This window comes from Tetranychus urticae, chromosome 3, assembly GCF_039701765.1.
Source record: "Tetranychus urticae isolate SD_2017Ah chromosome 3, NJAU_TeUrti_SD_1.0, whole genome shotgun sequence".
Taxonomy (NCBI): Eukaryota; Metazoa; Arthropoda; class Arachnida; order Trombidiformes; family Tetranychidae; genus Tetranychus; species Tetranychus urticae.
This window is the reverse complement of record NC_142960.1, coordinates 9667850-9691683: the sequence shown is the minus strand read 5'-3', so window position 1 is coordinate 9691683 and position 23834 is coordinate 9667850. Positions and strand designations below refer to the sequence as shown.

Sequence of the window (23834 nt, the reverse complement as noted above, 5' to 3'; positions counted from 1 at the left end):
TATTAGATCATTTGACAATATAATATAAATTTTGCAATCAATAAAACTTTTAGCTTGATTAATGTTGATGTAATCTATGTAAATTAATGTGACAAAAGTCAATATAATAGAATCATAAATACACACGTATTATAAGATAATTGTATCTAATTTAGTCCTTAATCTTTACAATAAAATATTAATACACAATTCATTTTTGAATTTCGTTCCAAAAAAGTAAAGATTACCAGCTGTGCAAATTCACGTGATCTTTGTTTTTGTTCAAGGTTTCAATTTGCAACTCTTACACTGTGGTAGTTTGATTAGACCAACTATGGTGTTAAAATCTGTATTACTTTTTATTTTAAATGAGCTTACTAAACTAACTAAAATTTAATTTATTCAATTTCAATTTTTAATTATGTCAACTATATTGTGTATGAAATGTTTGTCCAGTTATTTAATTTATTGACCGTCCATTATTGTTTTATATTTTCTGTATTGTTTCTGCTTGTTATTATCATCTCGCTTCTCTTTTGTACTTTTTCTACTACCTTGTTAATTTTAATTGCTGTGCTTATTTATTGTGGCTATAAATTATCTTCTTGGATCTCAAGTTTAAATGAAAAAGATCCAGTTGCACCATATGATTGGTTCGGTAATGTATATTTCTATTACATGCTATTTTATTTGACTATCAAATTTATCTTTTCAATCTTACAACATTACAATGTTTTAGTAATATATTTTCTTGATTTCATCAAACAGATGAATTGGCTCATCGTAAAGCTATTGGCTTAATAAATAACGCTCTTGATCTGAGTAATGTGGAACATTGTGGTCAAGAAATCTCGCTTGAAAATGAAACCTTCAAGATCAGTGAAAATCTGTGTGCAGATTACATCGTACCTTGGTGTACTACAATTAGTCCAGAGTCTTCCTTCCCAGCTGATGCTGAAAGAGCTATATTTGAATTAATCCATGCAATTTTACGAAGGTTGACAGTGATCGATACAATCGAACTTTGTAAAGATGTCTTAATCTGGTTTCAATTGATGTGCTTACCTGAAACGCGTGATAAATTGATTCTCAGCAACGAGGAAATGAACGTTTTCTTACAAGTTAGCTCAGAAAAAGTCTTGAAATCCTGTTCGCCAACCTTCAGTGCCTTAATTGATGGAAGAGACAAATCTGAAGGATCCAATGACCCATTAGTATCAATGATATACAATTTAACCAGCAGTGCGGCTATAATTCCTATATTCGATCTCATATCTGATCCTGAATTTTTGAATCAATGTATTGCTAGATTGTTCAGCATAAAATTTCGAGATGATACACCAGTTAAGCTTGAAGAGATTCAAAATAATCTCCAAAGTTCACCAGAGCCATTATTAATGCCACCCAAATATCTGATTGATGGTACAGCAAGAAGCATCAGCGTTGATGCTAAGCTTTTGAAAGAAAATAATCTCGATTCACCAACTGAATTGCTCGGAAATCGATTCAAAATACATAAAAGAAGTCTCAGTCAACCTGGCAGTATTGAGCAGCCCGAGATAACTGAAATTGTTGGTGTGTATTATAATTATTAGAACTTACTGCCTATTAATCTTGCTGCTTGTCAAACTCATGTGATTAGTTCCAAGTCAATTTACGCCCTGAAAAGTCATTGAAATTGAAACATACATCCTTTGATACGCTAATATATTAGTTACTGTTATTTTTATGACTCATCAGGGGTAAATAATCTTGCATCTTTAATCATAGCTAAAATTGTTAATTTGATTCATTGTTTTTAAGAGATAAAAATTTAGAATTTTAAGCGCGATTCAGTATTTATCTTTACTCCAAACTTAAGCCTTCAAACAAACTTGATGACATTGATTTCAATATTTATTTTTCTAATCGCATTATTTCATTATCTTTATCCTTTGATTAGATATGCAGCTGCAAAGTTCTCAACGACCCATGGATTCATTGCCCTGTGAAACAGGAATAGATCTGGATTCACTACCTAACCCAAGCTCCAGAGTATTCAGAAACATTCGTATCGACAAATGGGAATTGGTTAAAAAATCAAGAGAATTGTATGTTGTTTACATAATTGATGTGGATGCACTGTATGAAGAAGTTCATCCCGAGAAAATTTACAAATCGACATCCGAAGAAGATACTCGTGAAGAGTGTATTGTTTCTTCATTAATATGGAAAAAATTAACTATAAAACATCGATTCCGAGAATTTGTTGATCTTCAAGTAAAACTGGAGAACCATACACGACTTCGTGGGACACTTCGAGCAATGAACAAAACTGTGATTAAACCATCTACATTGAAGTTGTATTTAATGTCTCTCAATCCACTTCGCTCCAGTGTTTCTAATAAGGGAGTCATTGAACACCGTCGAAAGTGTTTGGAGAAATATCTCAATGAATTATCTAAATTTGAAAGAATTTCAAGATCTCGTGAGTTTCGTGATTTCTTGGGCTATAAAGAGGAACGTTCTAGTTTCTTACGAAGTCCAAGTCAATCAATTCTAGTTCCACTCGGTATCGATAAGGTATACCGGAATGTCCGTGATGCTATCACTTTTCTGAAGCCTACCAATCCTACAGAAGGAACTTTTGCTCCTGGTCCAACTCTGGTCATATCAGATTCTCCATTAACTTGTCTTAAACTGACCAAAATTTCTCACAATAAACCTTCTAAGATCTTGAAACTAATCAACGAACCTCGTTTTATCCAAAGTTTGATACAGTCGATTGATACAAAAAAGGAGATTAGCAACAGTAATAATTCGGTTCCTGATTTTTCTTTTCTCAATTTGGGCAAAAGATCTCAAGGCGATGGATGTGACGACTCACCAGATCATTCACAATGTAAACAAAGATCTGTAAAAATTCCGTTGGTTGAATCATTAATCAATATTATCCAAACTATCATTCCGTTATCAACAACCTCATGGTTTACTTTGATTCTGCTAACAATTAAGGTCTATTTAGGCTCTACTTTAGAAAGGTAAGTGTTTACGCATTTATTTTTTGCTTTCAATCGCCATTGTTTTAAGATTTTCAAATTCTAATTACTTTCTATTTTTCATTTCTAGATTACTCGGAGCGCTAATTATGCGCATTTGTTGTACGGAAACTTTCGCTTACCTTTTACATACTTTCCATGAGTCCATTTGGGAAGATGACGATAAAGATGAATTGGTTAAACATGAACTTCCATCAGCCTCCCATTTAGTAAACCAGTTGGTCAATATGTTACGGTCCAAACCATTGTTAAATTACGTACCAATTACACACCTTGAACAATCAGTCCAATCAATGTTCAACACTTTCCAAAGCAAGGATCATAACAAAATGTTTATTCTCTTGGTTCTTTCTTCTCTCCTGAAAAGATCTCAAATTTATTAAATGCAATTAGATCTGAAAAAATATACTCAATATTGTTTTCGCGATTTCTCTTTAAATAATTGTAAAGCATAATAATGATATTCTGGTTATTTGAATAAAATCAATATAAAAATTTAAAATAAAAATTATCATTTTGCCATTTTGATGGTGAGGTTGATATTGTAACATATTGCGAAGAGTTTATTCATTGAGTGCAGTAACCATCATTGAAAACTATGACAGTTTTAATCTATCGCAACATATAGCAATTCATGTCGAACGAAATTAATTTCAATTAATAAGTAACTAAATAATAAAAAATATCTAGGCTAGTAAGCACCAAATATATTGTGTACAGGTGAACCTAAAGCTCTTGGCTAAATCGAAAGTAAACTTCACTGTTGATCTGATCCAGTTGAACCGAAATATTAAATAATGAGCGAAGAATGATGAGCAATGAACTGACACCATTCAAAAGTTTAATTAATTTGTATAATCATTGTGTTCTACTATTAACTTGATGAATTGTATATTAATTAGCATTTAGTAATCATTATTAATGGGTTTTTAGTGTTAAAAACAATTCGGTTTGTTACTACAAAGATTGAATCGTCACATTTATACACAAATTGCCACAAATGGCCAAAAACGGGTAAAAATGAATTTCATTCAAATTAAGACTCTGTTAGTTTGTAAGGAGATAAAAACTGAGTCCATTTGTGCAACTCAAAGACTTTTCTGATAAACGATTCTCGAGAAAACCAAGTTCGAAGCTGAAACTTGCGAAGCTTTTTATGCAATTATGGAAGCAAATTTTTTCATTTAAATCATTCTCCTCACATAAATTTTGATGGCGAACCAGAAAATGCACTTTATAACATGAAATAAAGTTTTGTGTTTCCGTGAAACAGATAAGTTCGATTTTCGTTTAAATAGATCGATTTCAGTGACGGAAGAATTTAAAGAGCTGAAACCTGTTAATTGTGCTAGGAAACTAATTCTACACATTGTGGATTGAATACTTCTTTCAATTTATCAATGGTTCTCTTTATTTTGGCCATTGGACTCAAAACTTTGTGCGTCAATATTTCGAGAATGGCATCACCTACAATCATCATTCTTTCACTAATTTGATTCCTTACTAATTAATAATTCAATTCAATGAAATAAATTTCAATCAGCGCATTTGGGTCATGATTCTTGGGTTTCAAATGCACTTCCAACAACTTATTGAACAAAACAAACTCATATAAACCCATTTCTTGGTAAAGAAACCAATTTTCTGGTTAAACTTACAAATGCTATGCAAAAAGTACTGTTAAAGGCTCGAACATTTGAATTAAAAGTTGAAACTTAGTAGGTTTGGTGAGGCATAAAAACTGAGTCCATTGGTACCTTTCAAACGTTTCTCCAAAGAACGGTTTTCTGAAAAATGGAGGTCAAAGTTTAAACTTCGAGCGTCTTTTGTTCAGTTATGTAAGCAGATTTTTTCATGAAACTTAGCATACTAATGCATCTTTTGATGGCAAACCAGAAAATGATCTTATTTTGTGAAATAGCATTTTCTTTTTCTGTAAAACAGGTCAAGTTCAATTTTCAATTAAACCGACGGCATTCTGTGACCGTAAAACTTTGAGAGCTGAAACTTATTATACGTGGATAAAAATTGTTTGTACACATCATCGATTGAATTTGTTTCGCAATTTATCGTTATTTCTCTTCATTTTGGCCATCAACTATAAAACTTTGAACATCCATATTTCGAGTTTGGCATTACCTAAAATCATCTTTCTCTGCCACAACATTAGATTTTACTATTATATTATGGCTATAATATAATATGAATAAATACATTCGAAAATCAATAATCTTCTAACAATTAAGGTTTGTGTTTGAGTAACCATTTAACTTTATAAATCAAATCTTGAATCGGAAAACATGAGTAACACAATGGTATAACTTTTTCGGTAGAACCGCAAATAATTTACTATTTCAATGTGTCATAGCTCATGATAAAATCTAGTCTTAGGTCAAAGAATGATGATTGTAAGTGATGCCATTCTCGAAACATCGAAGCTCAAAGTTTTTAAGTCCAATGACGAAAATTAAGAGAACCATTGGTAAATTAAAAAAAGAATTTAATCCACAATGTGTAGAATTAGTTTCTAAGTACAATTAACAGGTTTCAGCTCTTTAAATTCTTCCGTCACTGAAATCGATCTATTTAAATGAAAATCGAACTTATCTGTTTCACGGAAACACAAAACTTTATTTCATGTTATAAAGTGCATTTTCTGGTTCGCCATCAAAATTTATGTGAGGAGAATGATTTAAATGAAAAAATTTGCTTCCATAATTGCATAAAAAGCTTCGCAAGTTTCAGCTTCGAACTCGGTTTTCTCGAGAATCGTTTATCAGAAAAGTCTTTGAATTGCACAAATGGACTCAGTTTTTATCCCCTTACAAACTAACAGAGTCTTAATTTGAATGAAATTCATTTTTACCCGTTTTTGGCCATTTGTGGTAATTTGTGTATAAATGTGACAATTCAATCTTTGTAGTAACAAACCGAATTGTTATTAACACTAAAAACCCATTAATAATGATTACTAAATGCTAATTAATATACAATTCATCAAGTTAATAGTAGAACACAATGATTATACAAATTAATTAAACTTTTGAATGGTGTCAGTTCATTGCTCATCATTCTTTTCTCATTTTATTTCGATGCAACTGGTGCTGATTCAAAGATGAGAATATTGAATAGTAAATATCCTATCCTACAAAGATTTTATTTCAAATTAAATTGCCGATTTAAGATAATCAACAATAGCTTATACCTTTTATTGTTTAAAATGTTAAACTTGAAATTTCTTCAATGCAATTCACTTTAGAATTAGAACCACGTCAAAATTAGAATGAATAAATGAAATAACTCTTTTCGCGAGAGCATCGCGTTCGGACTTATCAAGCATATTTAACACATTTAATCTAAGAAATTAAGTCTGCTTTTGGTAACAAAAAAATCAAAAAAGTGCAATCCTTTATTTTATAACTTTAATATCCTTGTTATTACATTTTAATTCATTCCCACTATTAGAGACTCTTTAGTTTTAAGCCATTCAGTATTGATTTTAATACAAGAAATAAATTAGTGTTCAAATCATTCACAATTCACCAAGACCAATCATGGAGAGTAAAATGTCATCAGTTCGTTCTTATGAAATGAAAACCTGTGATCTAGAACCCATATCGTTGAAAGAACTATCCTCAACATTGCAAGATCATCTTTCAAAAATTTATGGACATGTTAAAGTATCGGTTGTTAATTGTCCTGACCTATCAAAGGAACCATTCAATCTTGCTGGTTCTTATCTCGGAGGGAAAACGGCTATAGCTGACCTTGGTGGTATTCCTTACTTGGTGCCAGTTGGATACGCAGCAGCACCAATCTATCCATTGATTCATTTGGCTAAAAAGATGGGTCAGTATCACCCTTATGATTAAAACAAAATTAACTCTCTTGTTGTTTTATAATATCTTTTTGAAAATTGAAGCTGTTATGACAATTCATCTCAGGATTCTGGTCAATAAAGATCATGAAACAATTATTTTACCATCTTTACATTACGAATGGACCATATTGACTTGGGATCTTAATTTTTCATCATTTAACAGGTTTCCAAAATGCTCATCTTATGGGTGGTGCTTGTGCCCCTTTTCAAATTATTGGATTAGTTGCTGATTTTATGCCAAACATATCTTACTCAACTGATACAAAAACTGGTAAAACAAAAGTCGTTCATGGCTCTCAATATCCAGAAATGGTTGATGATAAAAAGTATGTAATGCGACATTTAGCATCTGATTGTGTCACTGTTTTGGCGAATGTATTCATCAGTGAAAACAAACCTTCGAAGGTAATCAAGATTGTTGCTTCTAAGCGAACTGATAAACGAGGAGAAAGCCTGACCATTGCTATCAGGGATATATTACGAATAGCTTATCCTGAAAAAGCTATTTCCATGGGGGGAATGTTTTTGGCTCGTAAGGGTAAAATCAACATTCATGTTATGCCAAACGACTTCTCAAAAACTCCTTGTGATACCGAGGATAAGGTTAATGAATGGTTGAAATATTTTGAGGCTTCGGCGCCAATTGTTGGTCTTGTCACTCTTCATTCAAAAGATCCTGGTTATGATTTCAGAGATGAACACACGCATTTTATTGGTAAAGGAGAGGGGGGACATTATTGTAATGATGTTACACCAGATATAATTGAATATGAAGCTTACCTTAACATTGCTCAGCAAATAGTTCGAATTGATCAACCTGCACTTAACAATGAAATGCCAAAGTAAAATCAAAGGCTGGTAATCATTAAGTCACCAATAAACATATCTATTTGTATTATTATAATTATTATCAATTCAATAAATTATTTACAAATTCTATAATTAGTAACTAAATAATAAGACCAAATATCAAGGCTAGTAAGCACCAAATGTATTGTCTACAAGTGAACCTAAAGCTCTTGGGTGAATCGAAAGTAAACTTTACTATTGATCCAATTGAACCGGAGTATAATGAGCGAAGAATCATGAACAATGAACTGAATTGCATTCAAAAAATGTATTATAATGATCATTGCGTCTTACTATTAGCCTGATGAATTATATGTTAGTTAGCATTAATTAGTCATTATTAATGGGTTTTCAGTGCTAAAAAAGGTTTCTGGTTTCTTACTAAACAGATTCAATCAACCCAATTGAAACGTTTACATTGTATTTACGAACAAATGAAACAAATGGTCAAAAACGGGTAAAAATAAATCTTATTCAAATTTAGACTCTGTCAGTTTGTAAGTGAATAAAAACTGAGCCCATTTGCGCAATTCAAAGACTTATCTGATGTACGATTCTCGAGAAAATCAAGTTCGAAGTTGAAACTTGCAAAGCTTTTTGTACAATTATGGAAGCAAATTTTTTCATGAAACTCATTCTCCTTAAATAAATTTCAATGGCAAACCAGAAAATGGACTTTTTTACATGAAATAAAGTTTTGTGTTTCTGTAAAACAGATAAGTTCGATTTTCGTTTGTATCGACAGAGTTCTGTGTGGGTGGAAGTTAAAGAGCTGAAATTCATTCTAAGTGCACAAAAATTATTTCTATGCATTGTGGATAAAATACTTTTTTCAATTCAGCAACTATTCTCCCGATTATGGCCATTGGACTTAAAACTTTGTGCGCCAATATTCCGAGACTGGCATTACCTACAATCATAATTCTTTCACTAATTTAATTGTTAATAAGTTGTAATGAAATTCAATCAAAAAAATTTCAATAAGGTCATGATTCTTGGGTTTTAAATGTATTTCAACAACTTATTAAACAAAACAAACTCATAGTAACCCATTTCTTGGTAATGAAACCAATTTTCTGGTTAAACTTACAAATGCAATACAAAAAGTAGTGCTAAAGGCTCGAATACTTTAAATTAAAAGTTGAAACTTAGTAGGTTTGGTGAGGCATGGAAACTGAGTCCATTGATACCTTTAAATAGTTTCTTCAAAGAACGGTTTTTTAGAAAATCGAGGTCAAAGTTTAAACTTCGATCGCCTTTTGTTCAGTTATGGAAGCAAATTTTTGTTTGAAACTTATTACACTAATGCATCTTTTTATGGCAAACAAGGAAGTGATCTTATTTTGTGAAATAGCATTTTCCTTTTTCTGTAAAACAGGTCAAGTTCGATTTTCAATCAAACCGATCGCAATCGATGACCGTGGAAGTTAGAAAGCTAAAACTTAATATTGGCCCATAAAAGTTGTTTCTACACATCATCCAGTGAATACTTTTCGCAATTTAATGTTAGTTCTCTATATTTTGGCCATTAACGTAAAAACTTTGAACCTCCATATTTCGAGTTTGGCATTACCTAAAATCATTTTTATTTGTTTCAATATTAGCCTTTTATTATTGACTATAATATAATATGAATATATACATTTAAAAATAAACTTTTTTGTAACGATTGCGGTTTGTGTTTGAGTAACAATTACACTTTATAAATCAATTCTTGAATCGGATAACAAGAGTAATACAATGGTATAACTTTCTTGGTAGAAGCGCAAATAATTTACCATTTCAATATGTCATAGTCCATAACAAAATCTAATCTCAGGTCAAAGATGGATGTTTGTGAGTGATGTGATTCTCGAAATATCGAGGCTCAATCTTTTTACGTAAATATTGAAAATCAAGAGAACCATTGATAAATTGAAAAGAATATTTGAGCCACAATGTGTAGAAATAATTTTTATGTCCCTTTGATCAATTTCAGCTCTTTAACTTTCCCCGACACAGAAATAGGTCGATTCAAACGAAAATCGAACTTATCTGTTTTACAGAAACACAAAACTTTATTTCATGTAAAAAAGTCCATTTTCTGGTTCGCCATCAAAATTTACATAAGGAGAATTAATCCCATGAAAAAATCTGTTTCCATAATTGTATAAAAAGCTTTGCAAGTTTCAGCTTCGAATTTGATTTTATCGAGAACTGTTCATCATTGAAGTCTTTAAATTGCACAAATGGAATCAGTTTTTATTCCCTTATAAACAGACAGAGTCTAAATTTGAATGAAATCCACTTTTGCCCGTTTTTGGCCATTTGTTTCATTTGTTTCTTTCATTTGTGCATAAATGTTACAATTGTGTTTATTGTGTCTTTTTAACAACAAACCAGAAACCTTTTTACCACCAAAAACCCACTAAAGACGATTACTAAATGCTAATTAATATATCTTTCATCGAGTCAATAGTAAAACACAATGACTATTCTGATGAATTCAACTTTTGAATGGTGTTTAGTTCATTGTCCATCATTCTTAGCTCATTATATTTCGGTATAACTGGTGTTGACTCAAAGATGAGAATCACGATTTCGATATCGAAAAGTAAATATCCTATCCTACAATGATTTGCTTCAATTAAATTGTTTATTTAAGATGATCAACAATACCTTTTATTTGTTTAGAATGTTAAACTTGAAATTTCGTCAATGCAATGCTGCCATTTTAGAGTCAAAATTACAGTAGAATGGTAAATGAAACAACTCTTTTCGCAAGAGCATCGCGTTCGCCTTATCAACCATATTTAGTATGATATCTACAAAATCAAATCTACTTGCGGTAACAAATCAATCAAAAAATGCAATCCTTTATAATATCCTTGCTAAAACCCATTACAGTAGAGTACTCCATAACTTGGTAGAATTTCGTGTTGGCGCCACCTATTGGATTTGACCATTTAATTGAATTTTCTAATTGTTTTAAGCAAAATTACTCAAATTCAAGTACAAAAGGTTGAATTAGCGAGTCAACTTTACTAGAATTATTAGAAATTTCTTGTTAAACAAATCGGAATAAGTCAGAAACTCATTATTTTGATTATTCAATAGAATAGAACATTTTCGCATCTCTACAAAAGTGAAGAGCAGCATTGAAAAAAAGACATTCTAGTTATTAGAAGAATAAACTGATTAATACTGGAGGAAAACCATTTTTATGTAATGTCGACTCGCTAATTCAACTTTTTTGGCTAAATTTCAAGCTATTTTGATTAAAACAATTAAATAATTGGATAAAAATGGTTCTGAAATTGTTAATCCAATAGGTGGCGCCAACACGAAATTCTACCAAGTTATGGAGTACTCTACTGTATTATTACATTTTAATTCATTCCCACCATTAGATCCATTCAGTATTGATTTTAATACAAGAAATAAATTAGTGTTCAAATCATTCACAATTCACCAAGACCAATCATGGAGAGTAAAATGTCATCAGTTCGTTCTTATGAAATGAAAACCTGCGATCTAGAACCCATATCGTTGAAAGAACTATCAACAACATTGCAAGATCATCTTTCAAAATTATATGGCCATGTTAAAGTATCGGTTGTTAATTGTCCTGATCTATCAAAGGAACCATTCAATCTTGCTGGTTCTTATCTCGGAGGGAAAACGGCTATAGCTGACCTTGGTGGTATTCCTTACTTGGTGCCAGTTGGATACGCAGCAGCACCAATCTATCCATTGATTCATTTGGCTAAAAAGATGGGTCAGTATCACCCTTATGATTAAAACAAAAATTTACCGTCTTTTTGTTTTATATAATATCTTTGTGAAAATTGAAGCTGTTATGACAATTCATCCAAGGATTCTGGTCAATAAAGACCATAAAACAGACTTTTAATCGCATTTTGCCATCTTTACATTACGAATGGATCTTTATTGACACGGGACCTTCATTTTTCATCATTTGACAGGTTTCCAAGATGCTCATCTTATGGGTGCTGCTTGTGTCCCTTTTCAAATAACCGGATCAATTGCTGATTTTATGCCAAACATATCTTATTCAACTGATGAACAGACTGGTAAAACAAAAGTCAATCATGGCTCTTATTATTCAGAAATGGTTGATGATAAAAAGCATATAATGCGACATTTAGCATCTGATTGTGTCACTGTTTTGGCTAATGTGTTCATCAGTGAAAACAAACCTTCGAAGGTAATTAAGATTGTTGCTTCTAAGCGAGTTGATAAACGAGGAGAAAGCTTGACCATTGCTATCCGAGATATTCTAAGAACTGCTTATCCTGAAAAGGCTATTTCCATGGGAGGAATATTTTTGGTTCGCAAGGGTAAAATCAACATTCACGTTATGCCAAACGACTTCTCAAAAACACCTTGTGATACCGAGGAGAAGGTTAATGAATGGTTGAAATATTTTGAGGCTTCAGCGCCAATTGTTGGTCTTGTCACTCTTCATTCGAAAGATCCTGGTTATGATTTCAGAGACGAGCACACTCATTGTATCGGTAAAGGAGAGGGAGGACATTATCATCATGATACTACACCAGAAACAATTGAATATGAAGCTTACCTTAACATTGCCCAGAAAATAGTTCGAATTGATCAACCTGCTCATAACAATGAAATACCAAAGTAATACACAAGTAGCACATCTATGTGTATTATTATAACTATTATCAATTAAGTAAATTATATGCGATTCCAATAATAACTAACTTAATTACATAAAAATATCAAGGCTAGTAAGCACTAAATATATTGTGCATCTAAAGAATTAGGTGAATCTAAAGTAAACTTTACTTTTGATCTGATCCAATTGAACCGAAATTTAATGACCAAAGAATGATGAACAATGGACTAAACTGCATTCAAAAGTTGAATTCTTTATAATGATGATTGTGTCTTACTATTAGCCCGATGAATTATATGTTAGCTAGCATTTAGTAATCATTATTAATAAGTTTTCAGTGGTAAAAAGGTTTCTGGTTTGTTACTAAAAAGACACAATAAACACAATTGTAACATTTATGCAAAAACAAATGAAACAAATGGCCAAAAACGGGCAAAAATGGATTTCATTCAAATTTAGACTCTGTCTGTTTGTAAGGGAATTAAAACTGAATCCATTTGTGGAATTCAAAGACTTCTCTGATGAACGGTTCTCGATGAAATCAAGTTCGAAGTTGCAACTTACGTTGCTTTTTGTACAATTATGGAAGCAGACTTTTTCATGAAATTCATTCTCTTAAGATAAATTTTAATAGCGAGCCAGAAAATGCACTTCATTGCATAAAATAAAGTTTTGTGTTTCTGTAAAACAGCTAAGTTCGATTTTCGTTTGTATCGACCGATTTCTGTTACGGTAAAAGTCAAAGAGCTGAAATTGATCAAAGGGGCATAAAAATTATTTCTACACATTATGGCTTAAATACTCTTTTCAATTTATCAATGGTTCTCTTGATTTTGGCCATTTTACTTAAAAAATTGAGCCTCGATATTTCGAGAATCACATCACTGTCAAACATCAATCTTTGACCTGAGATTAGATTTTGTTATGGACTATGACACATTGAAATGGTGAATTATTTGCGCTTCTACCAAGAAAGTTATACCATTGTATTACTCTTGTCCGATTCAAGATTTGATTTATAAAGTGAAATTGTTACTCAAACACAAACCTTAATTATTAGAAGAATATTTATTTCTAAATGTATTTAGTCTTATTATATTATAGCCAGTAGTAAAATCTAATGTTGAGGCGGAAAAAGATGATTTCAGGTGATGACATTCTCGAAATAAAGAGGTCTGAAGTTTTAAAGTTAAAAGCCAAAATAAAAAGAACTAACATTAAATTGCGAAAAGTATTCACTCGATGATGTGTAGAAACAACTTTTATGGGCCAATATTAAGTTTTAGCTTTCTAACTTCCACGGTCATCGATTGCGATCGGTTTGATTGAAAATCGAACTTGACCTGTTTTACAGAAAAGGAAAATGCTATTTCACAAAATAAGATCATTTTCTGGTTTGCCATCAAAGAATGCATTAGTGTGCTAAGTTTCATACAAAAGTTTGCTACCATAACTGAACAAATGGCGCTCGAAGTTTAAACTTTGGCCTCAATTTTCTAAGAAACCGTTTGTCGGACGAATTATATAATAGAACCAATTAACTCAGTTTTTATGCCCTTACAAACCTGCTAAGACTCAACTTTTTACTCAAATGCTCGAGCCTTTGGCATTACTTATTGCAATTCATACGTAAGGTTAACCAGAAAATTGGTTTCTTTACCAAGAAATGGGTTGTTATTGTTTTGTTTTGTTGAATAAGTTGTTGGAAGTACATTTAAACCCAAGAATCATCAGCCAAATACGTTTATTGAAATTTATTTGATTGAATTGAATTATTAATTAGTAAAGAAACAAATTAGTGAAAGAATGATGATTGTAGGTGATGCCATTCTCGAAATATTAAGGCTTAAAGTTTTAAGTCCAATGGCCAAAATCAAGAGGATAGTTGCTAAATTGAACCAAAGTATGCAATCCAAAATATGTAGAAATAATTTTTGAGTACTATGAATAAAATTAAGGTCTCTATTTCTTACTATCACAGAAATAGGTCGATTCAAACGAAAATCGAACTTAGCTGTTTTACAGAAACACAAAACTTTATTTTATGCAATGAAGTCCATTTTCTGGCTCGCCATTGAAATTTATATTAAGAGAATGAGTTTCATGAAAAAGTCTGCTTCCATAATTGTACAAAAAGCTTTGCAAGTTTCAACTTCGAACTTGATTTTATCGAGAATCGTACATCAGAGATGTCTTTGAATTGCACAAATGGACTCAGTTTTTATTTCTTTCAAACTGACGCAGTCTAAAATTGAATGAAATCATTTTTACCAAGGTATTCTTTGGTGATTACTTGACTCAATGAATAAACTCTTCGCAACATGTTACAATATCAACCTCACCATCTAAATGGAAAATGATTATATATTATTTTGCATTTTTATATTGATTTTATTTAAATACAGTCGAGTACCTAAAATTGTCAGTCAGAGTTTCTCACTCAGAACCTCGCTTTCGGTCACATTTAACCAAGAAAATCAAAAATTAACATTTAATTCGATTATTATTTTATTTTATTTTTTTAATTAAATCCGAAAGTTATTTCATTTATACGAGATTGGGAGACCATCGAAGTGCAATATTAGGTACTGACAATTTTAGGTACTTCACTGTAACCAGAAAATTTTCAATAAAATTGCTGATTTTGGTTCACACTAACTATTCAGATTTAAGCTAATGCGTTAATTTATCATCCTAAGTTCAGACATTTTATACGCGATTTAATTCATCCTTACTCTAACTTATTAATTTCACGATGGTTTAGTTCCAATCACTGATTGATATAGAAGAAATAATTGATAATGATTATAATAATACACTAATATACATAGATGTAAGACTCTTTGGTTTAATTTAGTTTTTTCGAGTAATAAAAGTCAACAAATTTCAGAGTAAAAATTAACTGAACTAGTTATTTTATTAAATTATTTAATATTTACATAAATTTTTTGCACTTCAGCAATTTCATCTAAAGCATCAACTAATTCTGACAATTTTTGTATAGCCTTGTCATCGATTTCAACATAACTACGAGGGAAATACTCAATACAAAAGTCTTTTATCACTAAATCAGGGCGATTTTTTTCAATAAATCCTTTAACTCTAAATAGATCGTCTTTTGAAACCATCAAGTCCCATGTAATATTAGCCTCAGCATCAGCATCTTTGTTTCGTTTAGATTCCTCTTCTTCCTCAGGAACGGAGATTTCCTCAGCACCAGCTTCAATTCCAATCACTTCAGCTGCATCAAAATCTATCTCATTACCATCCTTATCCGTCCGACTAATTTTAACGACTCCTCTTTGAATAAATAAATGTTTCAATGCCCCTTCTCGAGCCCAATTATACAATCTGTATGTAAAAAAGGAAATTTAATTTGAAATAAACACAATTGAAAAGCCAATAAATTTTGTACTGTTGATATGTAATAGACTACTTACCCTTTGAAGTCTCTTAATTGCTGTTTAACTGTACTTCGTGTGCTTCCAAGGTTATCAGTTTCGCCTTCTACTAAGATATAAGAATTACCAGGTCCAACTAGCTCAAAAAGAAAAGGTTTCGCCTTTTTTTCCAAAGCTCTTTTTAGGGTTCTCTCAATGGTTGCAGCTGGTACTTCAGCTTTACGAGCTTCAGCCAAAGCATCAGCCAATTTATCATTAATCTTGGGGTCAACAACACCTCCTGAGCTTGTAATCGCGTGTTTTATGAGCAGCAAGTGGCGATTAATTATTTGACCTTTAGCAACATCTTTAGCCGCCTTTACATGCCTAATATTGGACCATTTATTGTGACCGGCAAATCGTACACTAGACAGTGATATCATTCGAGGTACAAGACGAAGTTGAAACACTAGATTAGAGGCAAACATTGTCAAAGAGAAATATGTTAGCTAGAGATGATTAACTAAAGCACAGTTATGTAAATAATTAAAAAATAACATTACAAAGATAACAAAACATGACAAATAAAATTATAGCTATCAGAGAAAGTCAGGGAAAACATTGAGAACATGTGTTCATTCAAAGTGATAAGTCACGTGATTATTCAAAATACAATTATGAAGGGAAACAGTAAATAAGACTTAATTAATGATGCAATTCTGCGAAATTTTTAATTGCAGATTGAATTTATTGTTAAATCGAAGCCAGCTTTTGATTGAATTTGTTATTTCTATTGAGCATCCTTAATGAATATGATGAAATTTACTTGATAATTGCTTGAACTGTAAACTGTAACTGTAATTGTGATCTTAGTGGTACTGCTTGAGATAGTGGTCAGCTTTGCTATAAGTGGACAGTTATCACAAGCAGTTGAAGACTGCCTAATTAAGCCAAATAAATTATTTACTTTCACTGGCTTTAATTATTTAAATGATGATTTTATTGAGGATTGAAGCACTGAATGAATGCGGAAAAAAGTCAATGAATCAGCGTGTGTGCCATCTGTCAATGAGAATATAAACTTTTACAAAGCCAAAGCCATCAAAGAGCTTTCATAATCTTTAATGAAGCTTTTGAATAAGCTTTTGCAGTTGGATTGCCAGGAGCTCATCTGAACCATTGTTAAGAGTTTAAGCTTAATCGAGGGTGGTAATTATCGTCTTGTATTTATTGAATATTTTACTTCTTATTGCTCTTCAAATTGTCCAATTAAGTTTATTATTATCATAATGACTAAACCAGAAACATTAGACGAAGAAAATGTAAGTACCTTCTGTGTTATATCTAATATCTTTTCATCTTTTGCGACTCAAATGAGCACATTTAAATCAATCACCCAACATCACCCTTTTCTGATATCTCTTCTTGTTGATTAGGTATTAAAATTGCCCTTTTCTTCCTTCATTTTGTCTCCTTTCTACCGAGTATCCCTTTGGTTCCTATTTTTATTAAGACTATGCTTCCTCATTCTTCCTCAATACAGGCAAGGCTTATCTCGCTATTCTACTTGTTTCGAGATCTTTTAACCTTAAGATTCTTATCGATTTAATCATTTTATTTTTTATTTTCAGGGTCCATTGGCAGAGGCTAGAAGATACCTTTCATTGGGAGATTTTACTCTGGCTCAACGATCATTGCAAGCTGCAGCCCAAATCAATTGTAAAAGTGATGAATACCAAAGAGAAATGGAAAACTGCAAAACCGTAATTAAAGCTGACGGTGACTGTTTAAAAAGTTATGGCAGAAAAGATTATCGAGCTGCGCTGTTTTATGCTAACAAAGCTCTAACTACAGCAGATAAGTGTAATAGACTGAAATTGATGAAGGCCGAGTGTCTAGCATTATTGAAAAGGTACGCTGAGAGTCAAGATATTTTGACAAAGCTTTACCAAGAAGATCCAAAGAACCCGGATATATTTTATATTAAAGGAATGATGTTATACTACCAAGACAATGTTGAAAAAGCATTCAGTAGTTTCACTGAAGCTCTCAGACTATGTCCTGACCATGCAAAGGCTCAAGCAGCCTTCAAAAGAGCCAAGTTGTTGCGGAGTAAGAAAGAAGAAGGGAATGTTGCCTATAAAGCTGATAAACTGGATGAAGCTCATCAAATTTATACCGACTGTCTCACAATTGACCCGCTGAATACGATGACAAATGCTAAATTATACTTCAATAGAGCTCTTGTATGGGCTAAGGTAAATATAAATATACTCTCATGACGCTATTTACCCTTTGATTTGAATCATTCATTTCAACTTGTATCACTCCCATTGTGTTGTTTTTAACATGTGAAAATTTTGGATTGAACAATGATAATACCTGTAACTTCATTGATATAAATTTTCTAATTACATTTGTCCTCTTTTTTTCTTTCCTTCTCTTTCCTTCTCTTTCTTTTCCTTTCCTTCTCTTTTGTTTCTTTCTTTCCTTCTTTCCTTTCCTTTCCTCTATTTTATTTTCTCTTTATCCTTTTGCTCTCATAATCACAGAAAGGTGAACACAAGAAGGCTATTGAAGATTGTTCCAACGCTATTAAAAACGATGAACACTATATTAAAGCATATCTGAAGCGTGCTAAATTATATCTTGATTCGGAGATGTATGAAGAAGCTGTCCGTGAATATGATTTAGTGTACAAGAAAGACAAAACAAAAGGTAATTATCTGTTCTTAACCAGTTTCTGTTTTTTTTATCAGCAACAGTAGTCTAATCAAAGATTATTGTTATTTTATTTGTTTTAGAGCATAAAACACTTTTAGAAGAGGCAAAATTGGCTTTAAAGAAATCAAAACGTAAGGATTATTATAAGATATTAGGTGTCAATAAGGATGCAAGTCCAGATGAAATTAAAAAGGCTTATCGAAAGCGAGCTTTACTGCACCACCCTGATCGTCATTCAAGTGCTAGTGAAGACGAAAAAAGGACCCAAGAAACTCGATTCAAAGAGTTGGGTGAAGCATATAACATTCTTTCGGATCCCAAAAAGCGAACCCGTTACGATTGTGGTTATGATGAAGACGGGTCAAGTTACTCTGAAGTTTCCCCGAATGACATTTTCCGAAGCTTTTTCACTGATATGCCAACAAATTTCAATGGTGGATTCGGTGGATCGTCATTCCCTTACAACCAAACAAATTTCAATAACAAAAACTTTCAAAATAACTTCTCTTATATATAAGACGTTAACCCGCTTAGGAGAATGGAATCGTAACACATAACCTTTCAAAAGTTGCAAAAATCCGCCATCTCTCATCGATGATCATGTACATTAACATAATCCATTGTTAATGAATAAACAACAAAAAAAACTGAATTTACCCTTTTCTTTTCCTGATTCATCCTTAATTTTATAATTACCTTTTCTCGGTAATTGGCTCATTGCTGCAACTTTTGAGAGGTTAGACTGTAATAGTGACACAAATTTTTTATACCAATTTGTACTGAGATTGTTGAGTACCATCTGGTGGACAATTAGATGTCCAACCAAATGCATTGAGTTTTTCTTGCTCTAGATGGCGTCAAAATCATGGATCAACTTTGTAAATAAAATCGTAATGTACGGTCAATAAACTTGCGGAGTTAATTGTAATGTTGTGATTAAAATTTAAGCTTGTAGCACTTTAATTAAACTTTAAAAATGTATAGACAATTTGTTCCCAATGTTTGCCAATAATGATAATTTAAAACCCATGTGTGTAAAAAGGTAAACCTTTAATCAACTATATCCAAGCATGATTACATTATTGAGATCAAAGTTAAATTAAATTGGGATTTTCAATTTACTAATTGAGATTCTGTTTTTTACCGTGTCTTTCCTATCTTAATTGTGATATTATCATTATTCCTGTCTGAGAATGTCTTGAAAAAATCATCCAAGGGAGAGGATGATGATGAAAAGAGAGTCAGTCTCAGATCATCTTTACTCAAGTCAACATTACCGTTTTTATTATAAAGCTATCAATATAGCTGTTGTTTCCCAAAACTCTTCATAACTTGTTTCAATCATCATTTAATTACAAGTGAACCTTTATTTTATTAAATTAAACATGTGCTTCTTACATTCACCTTTAACCAAATGTGTAGTGCTATTAGTGTTGAGAAAGTGTCTCTCATCAAGGATTCAACACTTGGATCTAGTTTAACCCGATTGTTGGTTACAATTTTCATTATAGAGTTTTTACGTTTCATGTTTCCTTTTTAGTGAAAAGTTGGTAACAAAAACATGTTTGCTAATTACATAATGGATAAAGTGCCATTTAATTTAATTAATAGTGTTTCATCTTGAGTGATAACTCATCTAAAAACTGTTTTTCTCAAATCAATTAAGTGAAATCGAGAGATAATTTAATGATTAAAATGGAAATGGCTTCCACCAAAGTTGGCTATAAACCAAGCTCAATAACACCAAAAAATGTAATCTACAAAAATGTGAAATGTGCTCTAATAGTCTTTTTGATTACCAATTTAACAGTTTTCTGGTTAAACTGTGTAATCACAACAGTGTCTGCTGATTACAGTACAAATAGGCGACCATCAAATAGGATAATTAGTACAAAATATGGATCACTTCGAGGTGTTTACGTAAACTTGCCACACAATTTACAGCCCATCGAAATGTTTCTAGGTAAGTCTAAAATTATGCCCTGGTTAACCTTTCTAATCAACATTCATTTCCATCAGGTATTCCATATGCAAGTCCACCAGTGGGTAAATTACGTTTTATGCCTCCAGTCACACCAGCACCATGGAATGGGATCAAAAACGCTGACAATTATGGTCCAGTCTGCCCACAGCGTTTACCCAACCTTGCCAATGAAACTGACGCTCTACTACGAATGACTAGTTACCGTTTAGCCCATTTAAAGCGACTTGTGCCATTGCTGCAAAATCAAAGTGAAGACTGTTTATATCTCAATATTTATCTTCCAGCCAAAGGTAAATCACCAAAGCAATTGACTTGATTTTTAACATGAAATTGCGTCTTTAAACTATTAAACTCAATCACAACCTGCACTGAAAATTGCCTCTTCAATCAATCATTTTTAATCAACATTTGGGTTCACAATGATAATGATTTGATGATGCTTTCATCATTGGTTGAAAATATGATATTTTTGGTCAATAACCAGAAAATGAATGAATTTTTGTTCTTCTTTTCATTAACCAGTTATTGGGTTTTATCAGATAAATAGATGACAATCCAATTTCCGAAATATTGATTGAAAGTTTTTTTTCCAAGATAAATCAAGACGGAATAAAGATGAATAAAGATATATAATAGTTAATTGCAAGTCCAGTTGAGCTTTGAAAAGGCACAGATTACATTTCATCAAATGAATAACCATCGCAACAAATTAGTATCAGCTTCTGAATTTCAAGTCTTTTGTTAACCCAAACAAAAGTGGTTAAATGAAAAGTAACCAAAAAAAAGAGTCAAGACAAGGTTTAAAGTTGAAATGTTTCCTTCAATGTTGAACTGTCCAACTCTGGTGGAAACCCTGAAATGGTTCAAGTTTTCTGTGGAAATTTCATTTTTCAAAAAACATTTCATCCATTTTTGTGACTTTCCTTTCATCCGTTTTTGGTCTTCACAATTTCACTCTTTCAGTTTAATCCTTTTTTTCCCTGTTCAAACCTATTCAACCATCCATCTGAAGACCTCAGTGCAACAAGATGATGTTCAGAAGTTTTATCAAGAAAATGATAAGAAAAAAGACAAGTTTGTCTTTTTTTTCTTGACTGACTTTTACTCGGTATTTTTCATCATCACAGCCATCATGATGATGATGATCATCTGAAAGGTCCTAAGAAAAAGCTTTCCAATGAAACTTTGTACTTTTTTGTTCACACTCTAACTCTTTATGTTGATCAATCTTTTCACCATTCTTACAATGGATTCAACTTATCAGCTTGTTTGTTTATTTGTTAACTTGATTATGTTGATACAGGATAACTTGATAGACAGAAAACATTATCAACATTCACTCAACATTATCATCAACCTCATCATCATTATCATCGCCATCCAGGCATTTGTTATCAAAACAATTTTCACATTCTGACACAAATTGTATTCATTATGAAAGTACAAAGGAAAATCTGTCAACTAAAATTAACTCAACTCTTTCATTTTACAATTGAAAAACAATCAGTTGAACCTCACCATGAAAAGTGGAGAAAAAAAAGAGTTTAAAAAATATTCATATTCATTAGCAGCTTGTTTCACAAACTGCTCAATTTAATCTCTCAATCAAATGATAATTAATTTTGCTCACATTATTTTGATCATCTTTTTTTCGTGCTGACAAAACGGGCATTTTCAAACTTCACATAATCTTTGTTTAATACGAGAAGAAGTGCAAAAAAAGAGGAAAATTTAAATTGATAAAAAATGGGTTTCACCAGAAATGGCATCATGAAAAAATGGATGGTTCAACAATTGGCTGTAAATTAATTATGAGCCAAAAAAAAGGCGACTCAAGACACATTGAGAATCAATTGTGTTAAGGTAAAAAACTAATATTGAACAGGTTTTGAAAAGGTTCAGGGGAAAAAAGGTATAAAAGGTGAAGATAAATGTATTTAACTTTGGAATAATGTTCACCTTATTTTCATCTCATCAAAATATCATTGCTAACTTAATTTGTTAGACAATATTCCATCACCTTTTTCATTTGGTAATTCATTCATGATGATGAAAAAAGAAAGGATGATAAACATGATGGTAAAGATGGGAATAGAAATTAGCTAGAAGCAGTTCTTATCGTTACCTTAATTTGATGAGGAAAATGTTACTTTACAGGTTGAAAAGTTAGAGACAATCGACTTAACCAGACACTTAGATCGTGATGATGATAAGATGAAAGTTGAAGACAATGGTGATGAAAAGAATGATGAAAATGGAAAATTATTTTCCATGTAAACAAGCCTGTCGTTGGTTTTACTTGATGCAGAGAGAGTGACTTGTCTAGGTTGAGAAGAGACGACTCCTCAGCCAATCATTCTCATTGCAGTTGAAGGGTTTTCCCTTTGTAAATACGTTAATAAGATGGTGATAAAGATGATCTGATCATGAGATGATGATTCGATGATGAGACTTTCAGCTGAACCAGGCCAGACCATGATGATGATAATAAGAGCAAAGTTGAAGATGATGACGATGACGATGAAAAAGATGTAAATTAAAAAGTAAGTTTTCCATGCAAATAGCCTTCTTGTTGGCTTTACTTGATGCAGAGAGAGTGACTTGTCTAGGTTGGAAAGGAATGGCTTTTCAGCCAGTCATTCTAATCGCAGTTGAAGTAATAATTTCCCTTTGTAAATGCTGTCATGATGATTCTGATTATTGTTGATGGTGAGAGTGAAAATGAAAATTGTTTGAAACCAGATGAAGCGGCTAAATGAGAGTTGGTTGATTTGACGAGAGATGATAGTGACTTGACTGAGTTGATTCATGACTTGCTAACTAGACTTATCCAGATGATTAGATGAGAAAGTTAACTGAAGATATGAGAAATATTCATGAGATGTATTTGTTTTGGGTTAAGATGGATGATGAGAGTTGTATGATGATGATGTAAAGATGAGTAAAAATGGAAGATGGTTGGACACGAAGAAGAAGAAGAGGGAAAAAAATGAAGATTAAATGATGAATGGTGAGAGATGATAAAAAGATAAGAAAAAGAAAAGTGATTCCAAGAAGAATAATAAGATCTCATGAAAGCAGAAAATATTTCTTCTTCTTCACTTATTTATTTCCTTTCTTTCTCTTTTTTTGGATTCCTTCATCTTTTTCATTCAATTCAACGTTTATTCCTGACTTTTTCATTCTGTTTCCGGTTCTTCTTCTTCTTCATCATCTTCTCCTTTCTCATCATCTTTCAACTGACATCCAAACAAACCTAGCAACTTTGCCTGTTCAAATTTCCATCCCCAACAATTGACTCTTTTTACATTCATAATTCCTTATCACTCCCAGTTTTCACTCCCAAATTGCCATTCCT

The 23834-nt window shown here is 32.0% G+C and overlaps 6 protein-coding genes across 8 annotated transcripts in view; 5 read left to right on the top strand and 1 right to left on the bottom strand.

Annotated features, from left to right (window-relative positions):
- The first annotated feature begins 303 nt into the window (after nt 1-303).
- LOC107369276 (uncharacterized) lies at nt 304-3565 on the top strand. Its single transcript, XM_015937233.3, has 4 exons — nt 304-637; nt 748-1554; nt 1922-2999; nt 3088-3565. Exons 1-4 carry the CDS (start codon nt 424-426, stop codon nt 3398-3400), a joined length of 2412 nt encoding a protein of 803 aa, XP_015792719.2. The 5' UTR covers nt 304-423; the 3' UTR covers nt 3401-3565.
- Nucleotides 3566-6368: 2803 nt separating this feature from the next.
- LOC107369327 (beta-keto L-gulonate decarboxylase-like) lies at nt 6369-7766 on the top strand. The gene is made up of 2 exons (XM_015937290.3): nt 6369-6866; nt 7061-7766. The coding sequence occupies exons 1-2, from the start codon at nt 6572-6574 to the stop codon at nt 7741-7743; spliced, it is 978 nt and encodes a 325-aa protein (XP_015792776.2). The 5' UTR covers nt 6369-6571; the 3' UTR covers nt 7744-7766.
- Nucleotides 7767-11145: 3379 nt separating this feature from the next.
- LOC107369328 (beta-keto L-gulonate decarboxylase-like) lies at nt 11146-12569 on the top strand. The gene is made up of 2 exons (XM_015937292.3): nt 11146-11503; nt 11712-12569. The coding sequence occupies exons 1-2, from the start codon at nt 11209-11211 to the stop codon at nt 12392-12394; spliced, it is 978 nt and encodes a 325-aa protein (XP_015792778.2). The 5' UTR covers nt 11146-11208; the 3' UTR covers nt 12395-12569.
- Nucleotides 12570-15272: 2703 nt separating this feature from the next.
- LOC107369336 (uncharacterized) lies at nt 15273-16405 on the bottom strand. Its single transcript, XM_015937299.3, has 2 exons — nt 15829-16405; nt 15273-15739 (listed from the first exon to the last, which is right to left on the bottom strand). The coding sequence occupies exons 1-2, from the start codon at nt 16254-16256 to the stop codon at nt 15313-15315; spliced, it is 855 nt and encodes a 284-aa protein (XP_015792785.1). The 5' UTR covers nt 16257-16405; the 3' UTR covers nt 15273-15312.
- A 509-nt stretch (nt 16406-16914) lies between these two features.
- Nucleotides 16915-19420, top strand: Tpr2 (Tetratricopeptide repeat protein 2). Of its 2 annotated transcripts, none has more exons than XM_015937266.3 (4): nt 16915-17090; nt 17400-18026; nt 18321-18486; nt 18573-19420. In XM_015937266.3, the coding sequence occupies exons 1-4, from the start codon at nt 17058-17060 to the stop codon at nt 19007-19009; spliced, it is 1263 nt and encodes a 420-aa protein (XP_015792752.1). In that variant the 5' UTR covers nt 16915-17057; the 3' UTR covers nt 19010-19420. The 2 variants fall into 2 exon arrangements, with proteins under 2 accessions (XP_015792752.1, XP_015792753.1); XM_015937267.3 differs by lacking the exon at nt 16915-17090 and adding an exon at nt 17114-17311.
- A 162-nt stretch (nt 19421-19582) lies between these two features.
- Nucleotides 19583-23834, top strand: part of LOC107369267 (neuroligin-4, X-linked-like) — a 57624-nt gene continuing 53372 nt past the window's right edge. The window contains exons 1-2 of one of the 2 annotated variants that reach the window (XM_015937216.3): nt 19583-20455; nt 20512-20766. In XM_015937216.3, the coding sequence (XP_015792702.2) occupies nt 20179-20455; nt 20512-20766 (532 nt within the window). In that variant the 5' untranslated portion in view covers nt 19583-20178. The remainder of the gene's footprint in view (nt 20456-20511; nt 20767-23834) is intronic. The other variant, XM_089269721.1, reaches the window with a different exon arrangement.

Excerpts from the sequence above, each read along its gene's own strand:
- LOC107369276 (XM_015937233.3), top strand. The coding sequence starts at position 424 with ATGTTTGTCCAGTTATTTAATTTATTGACCGTCCATTATTGTTTTATA. Across the intron at positions 638-747 it reads TGCACCATATGATTGGTTCG|ATGAATTGGCTCATCGTAAA; the intron begins GTAATGTATATT and ends TTCATCAAACAG. Across the intron at positions 1,555-1,921 it reads CGAGATAACTGAAATTGTTG|ATATGCAGCTGCAAAGTTCT; the intron begins GTGTGTATTATA and ends TCCTTTGATTAG.
- LOC107369327 (XM_015937290.3), top strand. The coding sequence starts at position 6,572 with ATGGAGAGTAAAATGTCATCAGTTCGTTCTTATGAAATGAAAACCTGT. Across the intron at positions 6,867-7,060 it reads TCATTTGGCTAAAAAGATGG|GTTTCCAAAATGCTCATCTT; the intron begins GTCAGTATCACC and ends ATCATTTAACAG.
- LOC107369328 (XM_015937292.3), top strand. The coding sequence starts at position 11,209 with ATGGAGAGTAAAATGTCATCAGTTCGTTCTTATGAAATGAAAACCTGC. Across the intron at positions 11,504-11,711 it reads TCATTTGGCTAAAAAGATGG|GTTTCCAAGATGCTCATCTT; the intron begins GTCAGTATCACC and ends ATCATTTGACAG.
- LOC107369336 (XM_015937299.3), bottom strand. The coding sequence starts at position 16,256 with ATGTTTGCCTCTAATCTAGTGTTTCAACTTCGTCTTGTACCTCGAATG. Across the intron at positions 15,740-15,828 it reads CAATTAAGAGACTTCAAAGG|ATTGTATAATTGGGCTCGAG; the intron begins GTAAGTAGTCTA and ends TTTTACATACAG.
- Tpr2 (XM_015937266.3), top strand. The coding sequence starts at position 17,058 with ATGACTAAACCAGAAACATTAGACGAAGAAAAT. Across the intron at positions 17,091-17,399 it reads AAACATTAGACGAAGAAAAT|GGTCCATTGGCAGAGGCTAG; the intron begins GTAAGTACCTTC and ends TTTTATTTTCAG. Across the intron at positions 18,487-18,572 it reads CAAGAAAGACAAAACAAAAG|AGCATAAAACACTTTTAGAA; the intron begins GTAATTATCTGT and ends TATTTGTTTTAG.